This window comes from Ambystoma mexicanum, chromosome 6p (assembly GCF_040938575.1).
Source record: "Ambystoma mexicanum isolate Mex_15411 chromosome 6p, UKY_AmexF1_1, whole genome shotgun sequence".
Classification (NCBI taxonomy): Eukaryota; Metazoa; Chordata; class Amphibia; order Caudata; family Ambystomatidae; genus Ambystoma; species Ambystoma mexicanum.
In genome coordinates, this window is record NC_090935.1 from 333,833,580 (window position 1) to 333,852,538 (window position 18,959).

The following is an 18,959-nucleotide window of genomic DNA, read 5'->3' on the forward strand; positions in this document are numbered from 1 at the left end:
GGCGGTAACGCCCGCAGTATTACCGCCAGCGGTATTAGCCCTATCGCCAAACCCCCCCGGCGCTATTAGCGCCGGATCCCGGGTTTGGCGGTAATGGAATTCCCCATTCCCCACCGAGCCCATTCGGGAATGCCCCATTCCCCATTGGGTACAATGGGGAATTTTTGCGCTCTTGCCGCCAGCAGATTTCCCGCCGGCAGTAATAGCGCACATTTTTGGTAGATTTCCCCCAGCTCAGAGCTGGGGAGAAATCCGCCGAAGCCCTGATTTGGCGGCCCTTAAATCCGGCGGTTATAGCGCGACTGCCGGATTTAAGGGTTACCGCCAAACTCGTGATGAGGCCCATAGTCACATGCCTCCACCCTGGTTCCCTGCCCAGCTCCAAGTCCCCAACTGTAACATGTGGAACTCTCAGGTGCCCCAACCCTCCAAGCTCCACAGAACATTCCAACAAGACCTCAGCACTCACACATGCAAACAACATAACATCCAGAATACTACAGAGATTTTATGAGATTGAATGCTTTTCATAGCTGTGTAAGCTGTGCTTAATTTGTGGGGGTGTTTGCCAGGGCTCAGCTTTGGCACTTATTTTTGACCTCCACACTTATTGTCTCAGGATCACTTTAATTATGAAGTGTGATTGTCAGGGCATCAATCAACCGCAATGAGCAGGTGTAAGCTTTAGTGTAAAACCAGGTAAGTGGACACCGGGGGGAACATGGGTGGTGGCAGCAGTGGGACGAACTGCCCATCTGCAGTGTCACAAGAGTGCTAGAAAATATTTGGGTACTGGCACTTATTTTTTTTTAAATAAATAAGCACCTCAGAATTGCACCTGTTCCTGTTATCGTGTTGATAAAACCTTAAACCGATGCAAATATGGCGAATCACATGCATTTTCTTGATCTCACATGAAAAGTCATTCAAAACATGCTTGCATATTTGCTCCAGTTTCTTTCTTTTGGATTCTGATCAGAAGCAGCAAGTGCCAATATGCAATCCTCGTGGCGCAGCCTGAATTGCTCTAGTGCAAACATTTGTGACTCATCAACATTAAAAACAATTCTTTCTTTTGTCATCATTCTGATTTGTTGAAGTTGGTGAACTCTGCATGTACATACTGGGTTACGTCCCACATCTAATAGGTGAGTTCATAATACGGTCATGTTAGAAACTTGTCTTTTTACTGCACCCAAATTCCTTTTTTTTATTTTTTGGGTGAAAAGCAAAAGCAAGATTTGATTTAAGAATAAATTGATTCAAATTGGGTAATTTTCAAGGGCATGCATGGATTATTTCTGCACACGATTCGCTTGACTTTGAAATATTAGGAATGATTGCTAGGATCAGATTTAGCAACTGCTTACCTTCTTTTCGCCACATCTAGTGCCATCCGCGGCAGCGTCCAACTTTGACCGGCAGAAACCATCCACTGAGCACCATAAAGTCTGGCAGACATTCTGCAAAAAAAAAAAAAAAAAAAAAAAAAAACATTAAAACAACTTACTTTATGTTCAACTATGAATGAGAAGCAGGCTCAGTGAAACAAAGCCTCAACTGAAAACAGCCTCTGAAATGTCGGTTTTTTGAGGATTTTAATCTTAGTTGAGAACAAAGGGCCAGTAACATGTACAGCGTATATGAAGGAAGTGCTGTGGAGAGATGACACAAGACACTAAGGAAATTCAAGGCACTACACACAGTGTCGGCCCGAGGCCCGCAACCCCCTGTGCGAAATTGTGCACCGCCCACGACAACTGCACAACATCAGGGGGTTCCGCTATGTTGCTCGGGTGATACAGCTGTAAGTGATTTCAATCCGGCACACACCTAAGTCAATGCCTAGTGTGTAATGCACAACTGAAATCATTATTTATTTGTTTCTAAAAGTTTTTTTATTCCGAACGATGTACCACTCAGATCAGGCCCTTCTCCTGGAACCCCCCCGGTCACACTGAACCAGGAATCAGGCTGGTTTGCAAAGTTATAATATGTATTTATGTATTCACAATTCAATCACACTATGTTTTAATGGGTACGCAATAATCACCAATGGGGTGACATAACGATAAATAATCTCTTTAGTACACAAGGAGTAATAGTGAGCAAAACAATTCAGGACAGAAATAATACATGTGTGTGTGTGTTCAGAACAAATAGCAGTGTGGTTACTATTTCCCCCTGCACACCCCTCAACCCCCCCAATAGGCAATGTAAAGAGATAGGAGGAGATAGGAGGAGAGAGAGCAGGTATTCAGGAATGGCAGAATTCAAACAAAATATCAATCCCAATTTCCCCCCATCAACACAAGAGAAAAACAGAATTGATTGGCAAGCAGTCAGAATGGTTTAAAGTTATCTTGAGAATGGATTGGGTAAAAACACTAAGTATGGTTTAAATTGCTGAAATTGTTTAAATTCTTATGGGAGCCACTCTGGATAGCTGCACACAAGCACTAGCAATGATTTGATACTAAGAAACAATGTGAAATCTTAAAATGAAGGTCGGAAGCAATCAAAAGCTATTTTACACGTGTCAGAATTGCCCTAAAACGAAATTCGCTACAAACTTTTCAGTGCATGGTAATCGCGATCACAGGAGATCCATATGGATTTGGGATGCAGTTTTAGATAAAGCTGTGGATGTTAGCTACAAGCAGACGTTGGAATTTTGTTTCTAACACAAAAACTGAAGAAGTTATGGATGTTTTAGTGGAGATCATTTTTCGAGACAGGTGCAAGAATGGGAAACAGGAATGCACTTTTAAAAGACAAATGGGATTTCTTGCACTAGATTATGACTATAGAAAAAGAGAATGCCACACATGAATCTCCACAGTTCCTGGCCACGGATCCCTTCATGTGGTGGATACTCAATTTCTTTCTGTGATTCACTTTAGTTACTCACAACACTAATGACTTATGATTTTAAAATACAAATAAGAGAGCCTCAGTGCAAGAAACGTTCTGACAATTCAACAATACTCCTAACAATATAAGGTTCTGAAGACAATATAGGATGGGTTTAAGATAGGGATTGACTATGGACAGTACATATGCTATTGACACAGTTCTATCTATAGAAACTCACTAGATATGTGTTTAAGCAGAACCGTCAGGATTCTGGTCCGTCAAGATTTTTGGTCAGGGAAGGGAATCTGGTTCTGGGATAGACAGCTGGGCACATCGGATTGGACTGGATCTGTTCACAGCACTGCACGGCACCAGACTGGAACAGATCCGCAATGGCTCTGGTCACAGAATGGCACAGGACTGGATTGGATCTTTTGGTTCTGATGATAATTAGTTCAGCATGCAAGCAGTACAGCACAGCCCGGCTGTCTTTTTTTATGTTCCCCTTAGGTTTCTGGGGTTGGTTCTGGTTCTGGAAAATTAAGGCCTAGCTGAAAATGGCTCAGCTATGCAATGGGCCTTTCTGCTCTGCCAAGTTTCTCGAGTCTGGAGCAAGTAAGATGGATAGTTCTGTAGCAGGGTGCTCCGCCAGCATTCGGATAGTGGGTGAATCTGTCTGTCCTTTTGATTGCTGAGCTGTCTCTATTTATGCTTATGAGAAATTGATTTTAATTCCCTGCAGGAGGTTCAGGGTGAGGGAGAGATACTTTATATTAGTTCAGGTTCACTTTAGCAATGCTCTATGCGTAACTAGCAGTTTAAATGGATTTTAGCCAAGGAAAGCAAGGAGCTGTTGACTTTTACACGTGGCTGAAATAAAGCAAATGTCAAATTGCGGTAAAATTCGCGAGTGCGTGAATCGTGATTACGGCAAAAGTATATGGAGTATCAAGTCGGTTCTAGGTTCGTTGGAAAGCCTAGAATCTCAACTTTAAAATGAAAGTTCCTAGCCCAAACGGTTCAAGAGATACGGACGATTTAATAAAGGTAGATTTTCGGATTTAAAGTAAAACTCAAAATGACAGGTGACAGCTTGCAGCTTTAGAATGACAGATGACAGCTCGCAGCTTTAAAATGACAGATGACACGATTTCTAGGAGGCAGTTCTACTTAGGTTAAAATAGTTTGCATTAGATTATTTTAACTAAGAGATTGGGTTCTGCACAGTTCTGGCGGATACTCACTCCTAATTTTTAGAAGGACTGGACCTCCTCACGGATCGGGTCAACTGGACTGGACTTCGGGCGGTTCTGCTCACAGCGTCTGGGTCAGCTCTGCTCTGCTGGTCTAGCCTCTCTGGATACAGCGGCCTCTGGTTCTGGATACTGCTCTGCTTTCCGGTCCGGATCAAGTGGATTCTGGATGTAACACTGCTTTCTGGGTACTGGCAAAAGTTCTTGGCAAAGAATTCAGACAGCTCGCCCGGCTGTGGAATAGTTTGCAAATGATTTTGATGCCTGCTGACAAATACTTTTGTTTGCAGTGGGCCTTCTTGGTTCAAAGTTCAGTAGTCTCTGTTTAGCTTGGAAGTCTAAGTGTTGGATCTCTGGATGTGAAGTCGTCGGTCAGCACGCTCCGCAGCAAATGGAATTGCATCGCCCTACCTGGGTTTCAATGTTCCTTTTATGTGTTTTGAAAGTGGGTGTGTGAGTAGCATAACTGAGCCTGCCCCTCTCTACTTGTCATTGGCCCAGTTCTCCCCTCTCCCTTGATTGGGGAGCTGGCTTGGGTGTCATCTTTATGGCTTACAGAAAGACACTCCCCTTGTCAATGTGCACACAAATCTATATTTGATTCAAATACATATTTCCCAGATACACAATTTGTTGAACTCACATGTACACATTATATATTCCTTATAGTCCATGCTTGTCCGGCTCTGATCTTCCTGGGGGCTTGCATTCAAAAATGACAACATTTTGCGCTTTTTGACTGGTTTTGCAGTATGGGATTTTCATCAAAAATTATACAAAGGTACACCCTCCTTCTCCACACATTCCAGCTATTTACTAGGTTTCTAGCATAAACCCGGTGTCTGTAATATCAATAAATAGCGGGGTTTGGTCCTAGAACACCGTACAAATTGGAGTTTGGACTCAAATCGTGAGGGCATTTTTCATACTAAGACTCTCAAAGTTGTACATTCCTGTCATTTGGTTACAATAAGTTATATTGTTTCTATAAAATATATATTTGTTGCAATTCAACTCCCCAAAGTGTTAGGTTCCGCCTCCAGAAGTCTGGGTGGTTCAGTGATCACATGTCTCTCCTTGCTGGCAGAGGGCTGTTGACAGGAAACACTCAAAATTAACATATCCCATTCAACTGAAAGGGGCTATTGTCTCTCTCCTCCAGGCTGAAGGGGAAACCCCCTCCCTCTCACTCAGAAGGGTCATGTGATATCCTGCCTCCTGTTGTGAGTCTCTGGGGTGTTAAGAGTTCTCAGCCTCTTGGCCTCTGGGAACAGCAGGTGGCTAAGATTTTCAATTAACCAACAGGCTTTGAAGTCCCTGTTGACTCAGGTCCCTTTGTCAGCCAGTTCTCCTGTCAGAGTTTAGACCGCTAGCGCCGCCTTGTGGAATTTGTCGGTACTGCATCAATTTCTGGGATCTGTCTTGAATTACTGCATTTCAATAGAGTGGTCTTTTGCTTGATAGAATAGGACCCTTGCTTAACATTGTTTTGATGGCATCCTTACAGTAGAGTGGTGATGTGGAACCCCCCACAAGAAAGTTGTATCTTTGGAGTGGTCTTGTGCCAACTGCGCAGCTCTCTTGGATTCTGGTGTGAATGTGGGCGGCGACAGCTCATCCCCACATCCACCCAGTCTATTGATTTAGTTTGTTCTGGGATAGAATAATGGGCGGCGACAGCTCATCCCCACATCTACCCAGTCTATTGATTCAACATGGGTCAAAACCGTTGACAAACCCCCCCGCCCGACTGCTCTTTGATTCGAGTCGAGGGGAAGTCGGGTGCAAAGGAGGTTTTGAGCCCTTGCGCTGGTATGTCCACATTATCTTCTTCCAATTCTGTAGATGGCACAGTTCAGCATCTTTTCCTCCACCCAGTTGGATCGATCAGTCCTCCTTGCTGGTCCTGATGGGAGGATTGGGCGGTACCCCGGGCCCCTCGGACCTTCGCTCCCGGTCCCCAGGTCGCCTTCCGTGGTCAGTCTCCATGGTTTCATCTCTCCTAGGATGATAAAGCAAAGCGGCAATACACATTCCTAGACATTTTTCCACCACTATTAATGGTGTGGCGAACATATACATTTTATAAATCAGAAGATATGAACATATACATTTTCTTTTTTAAATTAGGAGACAAGAACATATATATATACAAGATAAAGAGAGTTTGCACTGTTTGTTCGGCGAACAAACAGTGCAAACTCTCTTTATCAGAGGAGTCATTGTGTGGAAGCTGCCCTTATCCACTCTCCAACTCGGCACTGCGAGCTGCTGTAGGCTCTTGCCGCAACACGACACGAACACGCTTCCTGGAGGAGGCGCGGCATCTCCAGCACGTGACTTGATCACGTGACTTCAGGATCCTTCAAAGGACAGACGCTGCCGCCCGCACTGTGCGAACAAACAGTGCAAACTCTCTTTATCAGAGGAGTCATTGTGTGGAAGCTGCCCTTATCCACTCTCCAACTCGGCACTGCGAGCTGCTGTAGGCTCTTGCCGCAACGCGACACGAACGCGCTTCCTGGAGGAGGCGCGGCATTTCCAGCATGTGACTTGATCACGTGACTTCAGGATCCTTCAAAGGACAGACGCTGCCGCCCGCACTGTGCGAACAAACAGTGCAAACTCTCTTTATCAGAGGAGTCATTGTGTGGAAGCTGCCCTTATCCACTCTCCAACTCGGCACTGCGAGCTGCTGTAGGCTCTTGCCGCAACGCGACACGAACGCGCTTCCTGGAGGAGGCGCGGCATCTCCAGCACGTGACTTGATCACGTGACTTCAGGATCCTTCAAAGGACAGACGCTGCCGCCCGCACTGTGCGAACAAACAGTGCAAACTCTCTTTATCAGAGGAGTCATTGTGTGGAAGCTGCCCTTATCCACTCTCCAACTCGGCACTGCGAGCTGCTGTAGGCTCTTGCCACAACGTGACACGAACGCGCTTCCTGGAGGAGGCGCGGCATCTCCAGCACATGACTTGATCACGTGACTTCAGGATCCTTCAAAGGACAGATGCTGCCGCCCGCACTGTGCGAACAAACAGTGCAAACTCTCTTTATCAGAGGAGTCATTGTGTGGAAGCTGCCCTTATCCACTCTCCAACTCGGCACTGCGAGCTGCTGTAGGCTCTTGCCGCAACGCGACACGAACGCGCTTCCTGGAGGAGGCGCGGCATCTCCAGCACGTGACTTGATCACGTGACTTCAGGATCCTTCAAAGGACAGACGCTGCCGCCCGCACTGTGCGAACAAACAGTGCAAACTCTCTTTATCAGAGGAGTCATTGTGTGGAAGCTGCCCTTATCCACTCTCCAACTCGGCACTGCGAGCTGCTGTAGGCTCTTGCCGCAACGCGACACGAACGCGCTTCCTGGAGGAGGCGCGGCATTTCCAGCATGTGACTTGATCACGTGACTTCAGGATCCTTCAAAGGACAGACGCTGCCGCCCGCACTGTGCGAACAAACAGTGCAAACTCTCTTTATCAGAGGAGTCATTGTGTGGAAGCTGCCCTTATCCACTCTCCAACTCGGCACTGCGAGCTGCTGTAGGCTCTTGCCGCAACGCGACACGAACGCGCTTCCTGGAGGAGGCGCGGCATCTCCAGCACGTGACTTGATCACGTGACTTCAGGATCCTTCAAAGGACAGACGCTGCCGCCCGCACTGTGCGAACAAACAGTGCAAACTCTCTTTATCAGAGGAGTCATTGTGTGGAAGCTGCCCTTATCCACTCTCCAACTCGGCACTGCGAGCTGCTGTAGGCTCTTGCCACAACGTGACACGAACGCGCTTCCTGGAGGAGGCGCGGCATCTCCAGCACATGACTTGATCACGTGACTTCAGGATCCTTCAAAGGACAGATGCTGCCGCCCGCACTGTGCGAACAAACAGTGCAAACTCTCTTTATCAGAGGAGTCATTGTGTGGAAGCTGCCCTTATCCACTCTCCAACTCGGCACTGCGAGCTGCTGTAGGCTCTTGCCGCAACGCGACACAAACGCGCTTCCTGGAGGAGGCGCGGCATCTCCAGCACGTGACTTGATCACGTGACTTCAGGATCCTTCAAAGGACAGACGATACCGCCCTTGTGGCGTTAAGCCCGAGGGAGTAAAGCCCACCGGCTGTTGTGCGGCTGTTTGGCGCTGGGGAGCTGTCGCTAGGACAGACAACACGATGACGACGACGAAGGAGGGCCCACAGACTCGCCAGAAATCATTGCTCTGCAGAAGAAAAGCTTTGTTAAGTTTTCCAAAGGAGGTAAGCTCTACTCCCCCGGTGGAGTTAAAAGCACAAAAAGATCTAATTGAGTTTGCCATTGAGAATGGCTTGGAGGTGGTTACTTGTTTGGGCAAAGGCTCGGTGCCTTCACTAGCCGCTCTAGCCCAAACAACGTTGGGCCCATCCAGAATGAGAGATGGTTCTAGGAATACATGTAATCAAAGGGCAAGCCCTGACATCAGCACTGGGGAATTGGCTCGGGATTTCTCTCCTTCAGTATATGTTGATGCGTGTGAAATTGTGCAGACATCGCGATTCGAATTAACGGACTCTGAATTGATGGGAACCATCCTACCAATTGGCCTAACGCAGGAAATGGAGCGGTTCGAATCCCCGCTGTGTAATATTTACTCCGCGGAAAAACCTGGAAAGGCTGATGCCTCCCCGCTTCTTTCAGGAACCAAATCGGATCATGGACCCTGGCGAGGGGGCGCTTCCTGATTCGCGTCCAGTACCAGTGCCAGTAATAGAGCAAAACTCTACTGATCTCTCTGTTCGTGAAGCTCGACTGACTGCTCGTTTGAAAGCAGACTTTTTAGCCACCTATGAACGTCTGAACCCAAGTTTTCTGAAAAATCACTCCACAGAGAAAAATAAGTCTCAAAATCAGAAAAAACGACGCTCTGCGAGCGAAAAAAACATCTTTTCTGAAAGACCCGAAACTTCATTGCTGTCCAGTTCAAACGATTACGCCCATCAATCGTCTTGTGAGAATTTTGAACTATCTGGTACAGACAAAGTTGAAAAAAGAGCTGTAACGTGTATTCCACCTGCAGACGACTTGCTTAGAAAGAAAAACGCAGTTCCCAAGATGGCTAAAACTGCCCAGGAGGCGACAAAAACTGATCAAACAGCCAAAAGCTCTATGTCTACCGCGGCAGGAATCCAAATACATAACAACGTATTGGCCGCAACATCAATTGCATTACTTTCATTTATGAAGTTGTATGAATCTATACATTATGCAGTAACCGATCAAAGGACCTTGCTGGTAGACATAAATGCAATAATGAGAAGTCTAGAAAGTTTCTCAAAAGCAATTGATGCTAGATTGGATATTGAAGCTGAAAACTCCTCAAAATGGCAATCTAGACTAAGGGCCTCATTACGACCCAGGCGGTAAGTTACCGCCTGGGCCGTGACTTTACCACCATGGCGTAAACTACGTTTACGCCATGGTGGTTGGCGGACTTACCGCCCCATTCCGACCTAGGCGGGGCGGTAAGTCCCCAATCCCCATTTACCCTTCCCCATTCCCATTTTTGCCCCATAGGGCATAATGGGAGTGGGGAAGGCGTTAATTACGCCACCGTAAATTACGGTGGCGTAATTAACTCCATGGTCCCTTAGCGCCATGGATTTTAACACCTGCTAAAAGCAGGTGTTAAAAGCACCATGGCGCTAGGGGACCTCGTACTCAGGCGGTAAGGGTCGGCGCTGTTAACGCTGCCGTAAACCCCTTACCGCCTGAGTTGTAATGAGGCCCTAAGTGATTTAGCCCGCCAGTCAAATAGTGACAATTCTGCTTTAATGGAGGCTGTAATTGAGTGTACAAAGTGGATGCGTCATAACACACCAACTTTCACGAGTCCAGTTTGTGAATATGTTCATGCCCCTAACTGTCATATTAACTTATCTAAGGACCAACCCTCAGAGACCGGCCACGTATTCCAGAAGCACCCTGGGTGGCCCTGTACGCAGTACCTCAGTAGGATGCTCAAGTGCTACAAAAGGCGCCCCTCCTGGGAGGTTCAGCTCGCAGTGGCGAGCTCTAAGAATAACTGTTTGCTGCCTGTTGGGGCCAACACTCATACTCTGCAACAAGCACCTCCATTGATTGTTGTAGAAGGCGCTGCCCCGTCTGCCACGCTTGGTGTGGTTATCCAAGCAGATAAAGTTGCAGAGGTACAAGAACAAATAAACTTAACGGAAAAACTTTCCTTTGGGATTTTCAAAACACCAACAGGGCTGGCGAAAGAGAATGAAAAACAAACCCTGCAACAAAAGTCTTGTGGCACAAAAGGTGCTCCAAATCTTATAACTCGGAAACAAGTAGCCAAACGTACCCAAACATCTTGCAAGAAAAAATTAATTCGAAACTTATCAACTCCGCCATCCCTTTCCCCATTCAAGCGGCCGGAGAAAGGATTGGACGGACAATTAAAACCTAAATTGGCTCTGGTGAAAAAGTTACCATCCCAGCCAAATGCCAAAAGAGCTAGAAAAGCTTCTATTAGTGACAATGATTCAAGTTCTGATGTATCATTGAAGTTATGTGAGTACTCAACATACTCTATAGACGACGATGACATCGAAGACAGTGTTGGCACTGCAGCAGTACCAATGTCAATTACCGAAAGACCTGGCAAAGAACCCATGAAGCGGCCGACTGAGTCAAATACAAATTCGACCAGCCCTGGCGTGCAAGTAACCACGAAAGTCACAAGGGCTCCTTCCATATCGATTGCCACCAAAGAGAGCTTAGGGGCAAACGCGATTAGAGGAAGGGCGGAAGCTCTCCCATTTCCCCTGTGGAGTAAATTAAATCCAAAACTAACAAGTGCACAAATTGAAAACATGTCCAGCAAAAATCGACCTGACAATACACGTAAAGGCATATGGAAAATCCAAATCAAAAATGCCTTGCCAGAACAGAAAGAGGTAAATTTAAATCGAAAGAACATTCTGAACCTGCTACAGTGCATTGCAACGCTGCTTGCAATAAAATCGGAAGACATAGCAGTTGTTGAATATAGGTCTGAGGATTTTTCGGACTGGGTAAATTTACATCTACACTCTCGTGCTCTCAAGACGGCTATATTAGATGCAGCGGATGACCTCTGGTTCTTCGGCTTCGAAGTAATAAGTGTTGATGCTTGTGATGAGGTTAGTCAACAATTATCACCAGTGGAACAAACCGAACAAGAAAAAAGAAGGAAAGTTCTGTGGGACCATATGAGCATCAAACACACACCCTGTACAAAAACAGCAAAACAACAGGACTATTAGCAAAGAGCGGACAGCAGAAAAGAAAATAACCAGCTGCTATCCTGGAACACTCGTGGCTTTAAACATTTGTTTGATGGAAAGTGGCAATTCCCGCTGGACTTGTCAATTATATGTTTACAGGAAACATGGCTGCGCGAGTGCCCTGGTTGTGATGGGTATACAGTCCTTCTGAATCCTGCTGGAAAAACCTATTTGGTCGTCCCTTCGCTGGCCTGGTTACAATGATCAAGAATAATAACGATTGGACGATCATATCCTCTGTAAATCTGAACATGTTCGTACAAGTAACAAAGATTCAGATAAAATGTTTTGCGTCACTCAGGAATCAAGTGTTATTGATCGTCAACATCTACTGGAATACTGCAATGATCTCGCAATCAAAATTCATTAGAGCCGTACTGTTGGAGGTTGATAAGTGTCTTCTAGCAGATGAGGATCCGGAAATTATAATATGTGGTGATTTTAACTATGCCTGGTTAAATATGCCAACATCTAAATGTGATGAAGATGGTATAATGATTAACGGTAAACTGCAGGATCAAGGTGTCAGATGGTTAAAAGAAATGGCATTGAGAGAGTGCTCAATGCTGAACGGAGCAACCCGTGGCGATATTCCTCCAGGCTTTACTTGGAAACGAGGCGTGAGTAAAAAGATCCTTGATTACATTTGGGTGTCCAAAAAATTGTTAGCAACAGTCTCTTCATTTGAAATAAAACAGACTGACAAGAGTGACCATGATGCAATGTTGTTAAGCTGGGAAAAAGCAACAAAATCAACCCCACTTAAGTATCTTGAGAGCGTAACAATAAATAACGGAACAAACAGATTGCGCATGAGTGCACCTCAGTTGCTAATGCTGACAAACAACCTTGAGAAAGCGCCCTCAATAATTTCAAGGATCAATTATCCCTTGTTAATACACTACTTTAAAGGGAGGAATATAATCCACAAAGGGTTTGCATCTGAAGTAAAACATCCTTTCAATGCAACCATAAATCAGGAAAAGAAAAAGCTACGAGATGATATAAGGCTCCTGAAAAAAATCAATTCTGGAAGTGCTCCCACCAAAATAAAATCTAGATGCCAGAAATATCGTAACTGGATTAAATCCTTTAATTTTTTGCGAAGGCAGTCTCAAGCTGAACAGATGTTAAAATTGATTATTTTGAAGGACAGCAGACACATTTGGGAGATAATCAACACTGGTAGCTTGAATCACACCTATTCAATGGCGAATGGTGTGAACGGGGCCAGCTGGGTCGCTTACTTTTCCGCTGTCTTTGATGACTTAAACTGCACAGTGGTACCCTTGACATTAACAACCACTGCAAGATGGAATGTAGAAGACTCTGCAGAAGACATCGAATTGGCAATCACAAAGTTAAAGGCTTCTAGGGCTGCAGGCCCCGATGGTATCTCAAATGTGATGCTAAAATCCCAAAAGTCTCTATGGGCCAACATGGTGAGATCTCTGTTTGAACGATTTTCGCGTGAAAAAATCCTGCCGGCTTCATGGTTAAGGGCAGTAGTGGTTCCAATATTCAAAAGGGGCAATCGAGACGATCCTAACAACTATCGCCCGATTGCCCTTTTGGACACAATCGGCAAGGTCTTTGGAGCCTTTTTTCAAAAGCGGCTGTCAAATTGGGCAACTGAGATTGCCGTGAGTGACCCCAGGCAAACAGGATTTACCAAAGGAGTTGGAGTCGAATTAAATCTGGTCCTCCTAAACTGTTTAAAACTCGATGCCTTGAAGAGAAAGAAAATGCTGTACTTTGCCTTCATAGACCTGGCCAGGCATTTGACAGCATAAATCGTAATCTCCTATGGAAAAAACTAAATGACTGGAATTGCCCAAATGACTTGCTGGAGCCCTTGATTGCCCTCCACTCCAATACGTCCTTTAGAGTAAGGTTAAATCAGCAAGGTGATTTGTCAGATGAAATAGTCAAAAGAAGGGGTGTGAAGCAAGGTTGCCCGCTTGCTGCCCTACTTTTCAAACTTTTCATTTCAGACTTATCTCTCGCATTTAAAGATCAAAGGATTTTTCCGCCGTCAGTAAATGGGCAACAAATAAGCTGGGTCATCTATGCTGACGACATCGTTCTCATAGACACTACTCCAGTTGGGCTTCAGAGACTGCTGAATGCGTTTCAAAACTATTGCCTGCAAAACGACTTACAAATCAACTCCAAAAACTCGAAGATAATAGTGATTGGACGTGGCTCTCAAGCACGTTCTCGTAAATTTTGCTGGCAAATAATGGACAAACGACTAGAGACATCGAATAGCATCATATATCTAGGAGTGCAATTTAATAATTCTATTCGTGAGTGGGACTGGACACAAGACTTGGTGGCCCGTATGCAATTGTTTGCATTGCAAGGTGCCAAACTGCACGCAGCATATGACAAATTCTCTTTTAAGCCAATCCTAACATTCTACCTGCAAAAGGTGACGCCGGCTATAACATTTGGGAGTGAATCTGGCTGGAACATCCCTCAGGTTTTGTGGAACAAACTGGAGGGAAATTTCTGGCGAAAAGTTATAAGGCTGCCAAAAGATTCTGCAATGACAGCGATACGTTACGAGTTATGCATTGATTCACTCTACGGTACTGTGCTGTGGAAATCCATCTCCACTCTGAGAAAAATGATGCTGGAACATAATTCAACACCATATGAAATTTTGCATACAGTTTCAGAGCATCCGTCTGCTGGTTTGATAAACAAGTGGAAAGCCAAGCTGGTTTGCATATTACATAATGCCGATGTTTCTCTCGAGACCGTGATCCTGCGACCGCAAGTGGCAAAAAAGAAATTGCGCATACAAAATTGGATACTAAATGAGGAGGCTAGAAACAAATTGGCATCCTCCTTAGACCTTGGAAGCGCCCTGAATAGATTGGACATTTTGCCAAAGTACCTAGATAGATTTCCATCAAGCTATCACAGGAACATGTTCCTACGATTACGCCTTAATCTCTATAAATCCAAGGAGATCCTTGTACTGAGGCGTGAGATATCTGAACAGGACGCTCGATGTCGGTTTTGTAACCAAGCAACAGAATCATTACGGCACTTAATCACTGCATGTGAGGCGATTGCTGTTCAGCGCAACCAGCATTTAGCCCACTTTGCCCCCTTATCTGGAAATATGGATGCTTGGTGGTGTTATTTGATTGGTGGCATCAACACTCAGTTAATTTGTGCAACCATAAACTTTTTGGATGCCTTGGACTTATCCAATTTGGAGGGCCTGGTCTGAGAGACGAGGATCCTTTTGATTTCTGTGAATGAGGTTGTTTTAGATCCTAGATACTAGGAGATTTGTAACCTGTAACTTAAAGTTGTCTTTCTTTTGTACAAACTGATGTTACATTAAAATAAAAAAACATTTTTTTAAAAATATATACAAGAATCACAGAATTTTATATGCTATATGTGGAATATGTTAGGGTTGGAACTGAATTACTCTGGAGCGGCCCCCTCTGGGATTCCAGTGGATTCCTCCAGTTGTTGCAGAGTGTGCCTGGGATGGCAACACTTCAGCTGATTAATATGGACCCACTTATCTTCCCCTTCCGCCAAATTACCTTTGGGGATGCGGATTTTGTAGGCAACAGGGGAGATCTTGTCTATAATTTCAAAGGGTCCCTTCCATGTAGGCAAACATTTTCGCTGTTTGGCCTGGTTCCTTTGGAAAGTCTATAGATAGACCCGGTCTCCCACATCATATTCCTTCCTGGTGGTCTTCAGGTCGTAGTGGGTTTTCATGCTATCAGCTGATCTTTCTAGATTCCGCTGAGCATAGGCAAAAGCATGCTGAAGGTGTTTCCTTAAATTCTCCACATACTCATGAGTTGTGGAGGCATTTATCAGTGTCTGCTCTTGGGTCCTGTAGAGCAGATGCTGGGGAAGCACCATCTTGCGTCCAGTCATCAACTCAAATGGTGACATTTTAGTTGCAGATGACGGGGTAGATCTGATGGCCATTAGGACCAGAGGTTATCGGATATCCCAACTTGGCCCAGAATCTGCCACAAACTTTTTTAATAACCTCACAATGGTTCGGTTGTATCGCTCTACTGCTCCAGAAGAAGCTGGCCGGTAAGCAATATGTAGCTTTGTTTTAACCCCCAGTATCTCCCACATCTTTTTCATTACTTCACTGGTGAAGTGGCTACCTCTGTCTGACTCAATCCTTTGAGGTAGACCAAAACGGGAAAAGATGTGGTTAATCACCAGGGCAGCTGCTGTTTCTGCCTTGCAGTTTGGGGCCGGGAGACATTCTACCCACTTGGTAAACAAGCATGTAACGGTCAACATGTACTTGTTTCCTCTAGACGAGCGAATTACAGGGCCTACAAAGTAGATTTGCAAATCTGACCATGGCAGTGTCATCCCCCTCTTTTGGAGAGGCGCACGGTGTGTGGGGGATGATGGCTGAAATTGTGCACACACAAGACACCCCTTCAAGTATTGGTCGAGGTCCTGCCCCATGTGTGGCCAGTATGCAACCTCTCTTAAGATTTCCAGTGTTGTGTGAAACCCCCTATGACCGGCGGTGGCCGCATCATTGGCGTGACTTAACATCAGGCTTCGGAATGAGGTAGGGACCACCCACTGATCATGGCCAGTTTAGGATTTCCTTACCAACAAACCGTCTTGGATTAGGAACATCTTTGGACATTTCATCAACACTCTTAGGTCCTCTTTCCCAATGTAATCGGTATACGTCAGGGGAAAGTTCTCAGGGTCCTCAATGTGTTGGTAAAACTTACCAATTATTGGATCCCCCTTCTGAGCTGTAATCAAATCAGCATCAGGGGTCTCCTTACTCCATTGTGCAGTTGAAAGATCATTGTGAGCATTGGTCTGGGACCTAGTGATAGCAGTGACCTGGATTTCCCCCAACAGGGACTCTATTTCTATTAGATCCCCTTGGATGGCCCCAGTTTTGGCCAGCTGATCAGCTAAGTCATTTCCAGTTTTGTCTGGTACCTCTACTTTGGAATGACCCTTGATCTTTTTCCAGTAGATGGTCATCCCATTCGATGTGACCAGATCATCAATATTTTGGATTAACTTCCCATGTTTCAGGGGTTTGTTATTAGCACATAACATGCCTCTGGTTTTCCAATTAACCAGGTGCTCCACGAACCCTTTCTGTACATAATCCGAATCTGTGATTATGACCAGTTCGTGGAGTTGATGTTGGACAGCAGTGAGGATGGCTTGATGCACAGCCATCAATTCTGCCACCTGACTAATTCGGGGACCAATTTTGTACCCAGCGGAGGGTTCTGGAATCTCCTTCACCCATGCATTCCCTACGCCGGCCACGAGTTCTTTTTCCCCATTGTTGTCAACATGGTAAGAGCATCCATCCACATAGACAGTGGGCATTCCTTCACACTTGTCTTCTTCAAAGACTTTGTGTGGGGAATTAAGGTATGCCTCCATGTTGTCCTTGATTTTTAGACTTTCGTCCTCGAGACAGTTTTTTCTGGCACAATCATGCAAGTCAGCCATACCTTGCGTGAGGGGACTCTTCTTGTTTTGGCCATATCTGACCTCGACAGGATGCCTTGCATTGACAGAATCCAGGAAGTAATTCGGGAATTACTCACATTTCCGGCCCGGATTCTGTCACTTTGGAGATATTGCAGAGGCTGGTGTGGAGTCTCCACTATGATGTGTTCCCCCTGGATGAACAGGCGGTAATTCTTCAAAGCCCACACCGTTGCCAGGAGTGCCTTCTCACAATCATTGAATTTTTCCTCCACAGAGGATAAAGTTTTGCTCGCATGGGAGATTACTTTATTGACCTTGTCATGCTTTTGGTATAACACTGCCGTCAAGCACGTATCAGAGAACCCTGTCTCCAGGAAGAACTCCTTGTTTCTGACAGGGTAAGCTAGGCAAGGCGCTTGTCAGAGGCTTCTTTTGAGTTGTCTTACTGCCTCGGATTGTTCTGGACCCCATTCCTTCTTGACCCCCCCTTCAAGAGATGAATCAGGGGTCTAGTGATCTCTGCGTAGCCTTCAATTAACTTTCTGCTGTAATTAGTCAGTCCAAGGAGGCTCCTTAGTTTCCACAGAGTTGTGGGATCCTTCAGTTTCTGAAGTGCTTCCACTTTCTTTTCTTGGGGACAGAGACCCTGAGGAGTAATCTCATGCCCCAAGAAATTAACACGGGTTCTACACCACTGTGCTTTCTGAAAGGAAAGTTTTGCTCCGGCGGCCCTCAACTGTGTCAGAACATAACAGATCTCCGCTATGTGTTCCTCCACAGATGAACTTTTGATGAGGACATCATCTACATAAGCCAGGTTACCCCTCGCACCCAGGTCGGGCATGGCCTTATGTAGGAAAATGTTAAATTAATTGCCGGAGTTGAGGTATCCGAAGGGAGTCTGGGTCCACGTGTACTGCTGGCCTCCAAAGGTAAAAGCCAGTTTGTATTGGTCCTCCCTACTGACAGGCTGTCATGATCTCTGCTTCCAAAAGATCAGGACTTGCCCGACTCCCTTGGAAGCAGACCCATAACCCCGGTTCCGAGTGCCAGCCAGTCCCAATTGGGACCTTTTGGACCCTGTCCTGGCGCCAGTGGCACCAGGCTCATAAAGATGCCCAGTCCCAGCGCTGGAAGCGCCGGGCTCATAATGCTTGGGTGGACTTACCTGCAGCAGACCATGCTGCTTACTTACCTGCCAGTTGAACCCCTGATCCTCTTCTGTTTGGGACTACTTTTCCTGTTGGGTGGGGCAGGAGCCACTCCCTAGGTTCAGAACACTGGAACTCTTCTGGAAAGCAGGAACTCTTTTCTTACCTAGGCGTGGCTGTGGATGGAGACACCTAAGCACTACAGGAGGCTATTTAAACCACACCCGATGGATGAATCTTGCTTTGTGTTATTCTGCATTCTCTGCAGCAGAACGCTCATCGTGTCTTCTGCTTCTGATCCTGGGCCTAACGGAACAAAGGCTTACCATCCTGGAATCCAGTCTTCAGCAGCACCTGTAAAGACAAAGAAAGAACAGGTTAGCACTACGGTCTTCAGTGGCAGCGCATCTCTTACCTGGTCCATCGGCTGTCACCAACGCCTCGCGCTGCATTCCGGCATCTGAAAGACAAAGGCTTACCTACTCTTCGCAGGCTCCGGAGGTCTTCGCACTGCATTCCGGCATCTGAAAGACAAAAGCTTACCAGCTCTTCGCACGCTCCGGAGGCCTTCGGCGCTGCATCCCGCATCTGAAAGACAAAAGAAGGTGCGTTTAAAGACATTGGGCAACTTTATTACTCACGTGCCATTACTCCTTCCCACGCCGAATCCAGTGGGTATTCCAGCACCCTTCAGCTTCTCTAAAGCTCCGAACTTGTACCTGCAAGATAAAAGGGACAGTTAGTGCGCATCGTGAAGCAGGCTACAAGCGCTTACTTACGTGCTTCCAGGCGCTTCTATTCCTCACGCGGGTCCGATCCTCAACTCTCATCAGCCCGCCATCCGCCATCGCCGGAACCCTGCAAAACAAGAGATATCATTACAAAAGACTTTTAAG

The 18,959-nt window shown here is 45.9% G+C and overlaps 1 protein-coding gene across 1 annotated transcript in view; it reads right to left on the minus strand.

The window, feature by feature from the left end:
- The window catches only part of ADAMTS12 (ADAM metallopeptidase with thrombospondin type 1 motif 12), a 4,001,072-nt gene that overhangs the window by 1,415,330 nt on the left and 2,566,783 nt on the right, over positions 1–18,959 (minus strand). Inside the window, exon 10 of the mRNA XM_069627090.1 lies at positions 1,371–1,463. Within this exon, the coding sequence (XP_069483191.1) occupies positions 1,371–1,463 (93 nt within the window). The remainder of the gene's footprint in view (positions 1–1,370; positions 1,464–18,959) is intronic.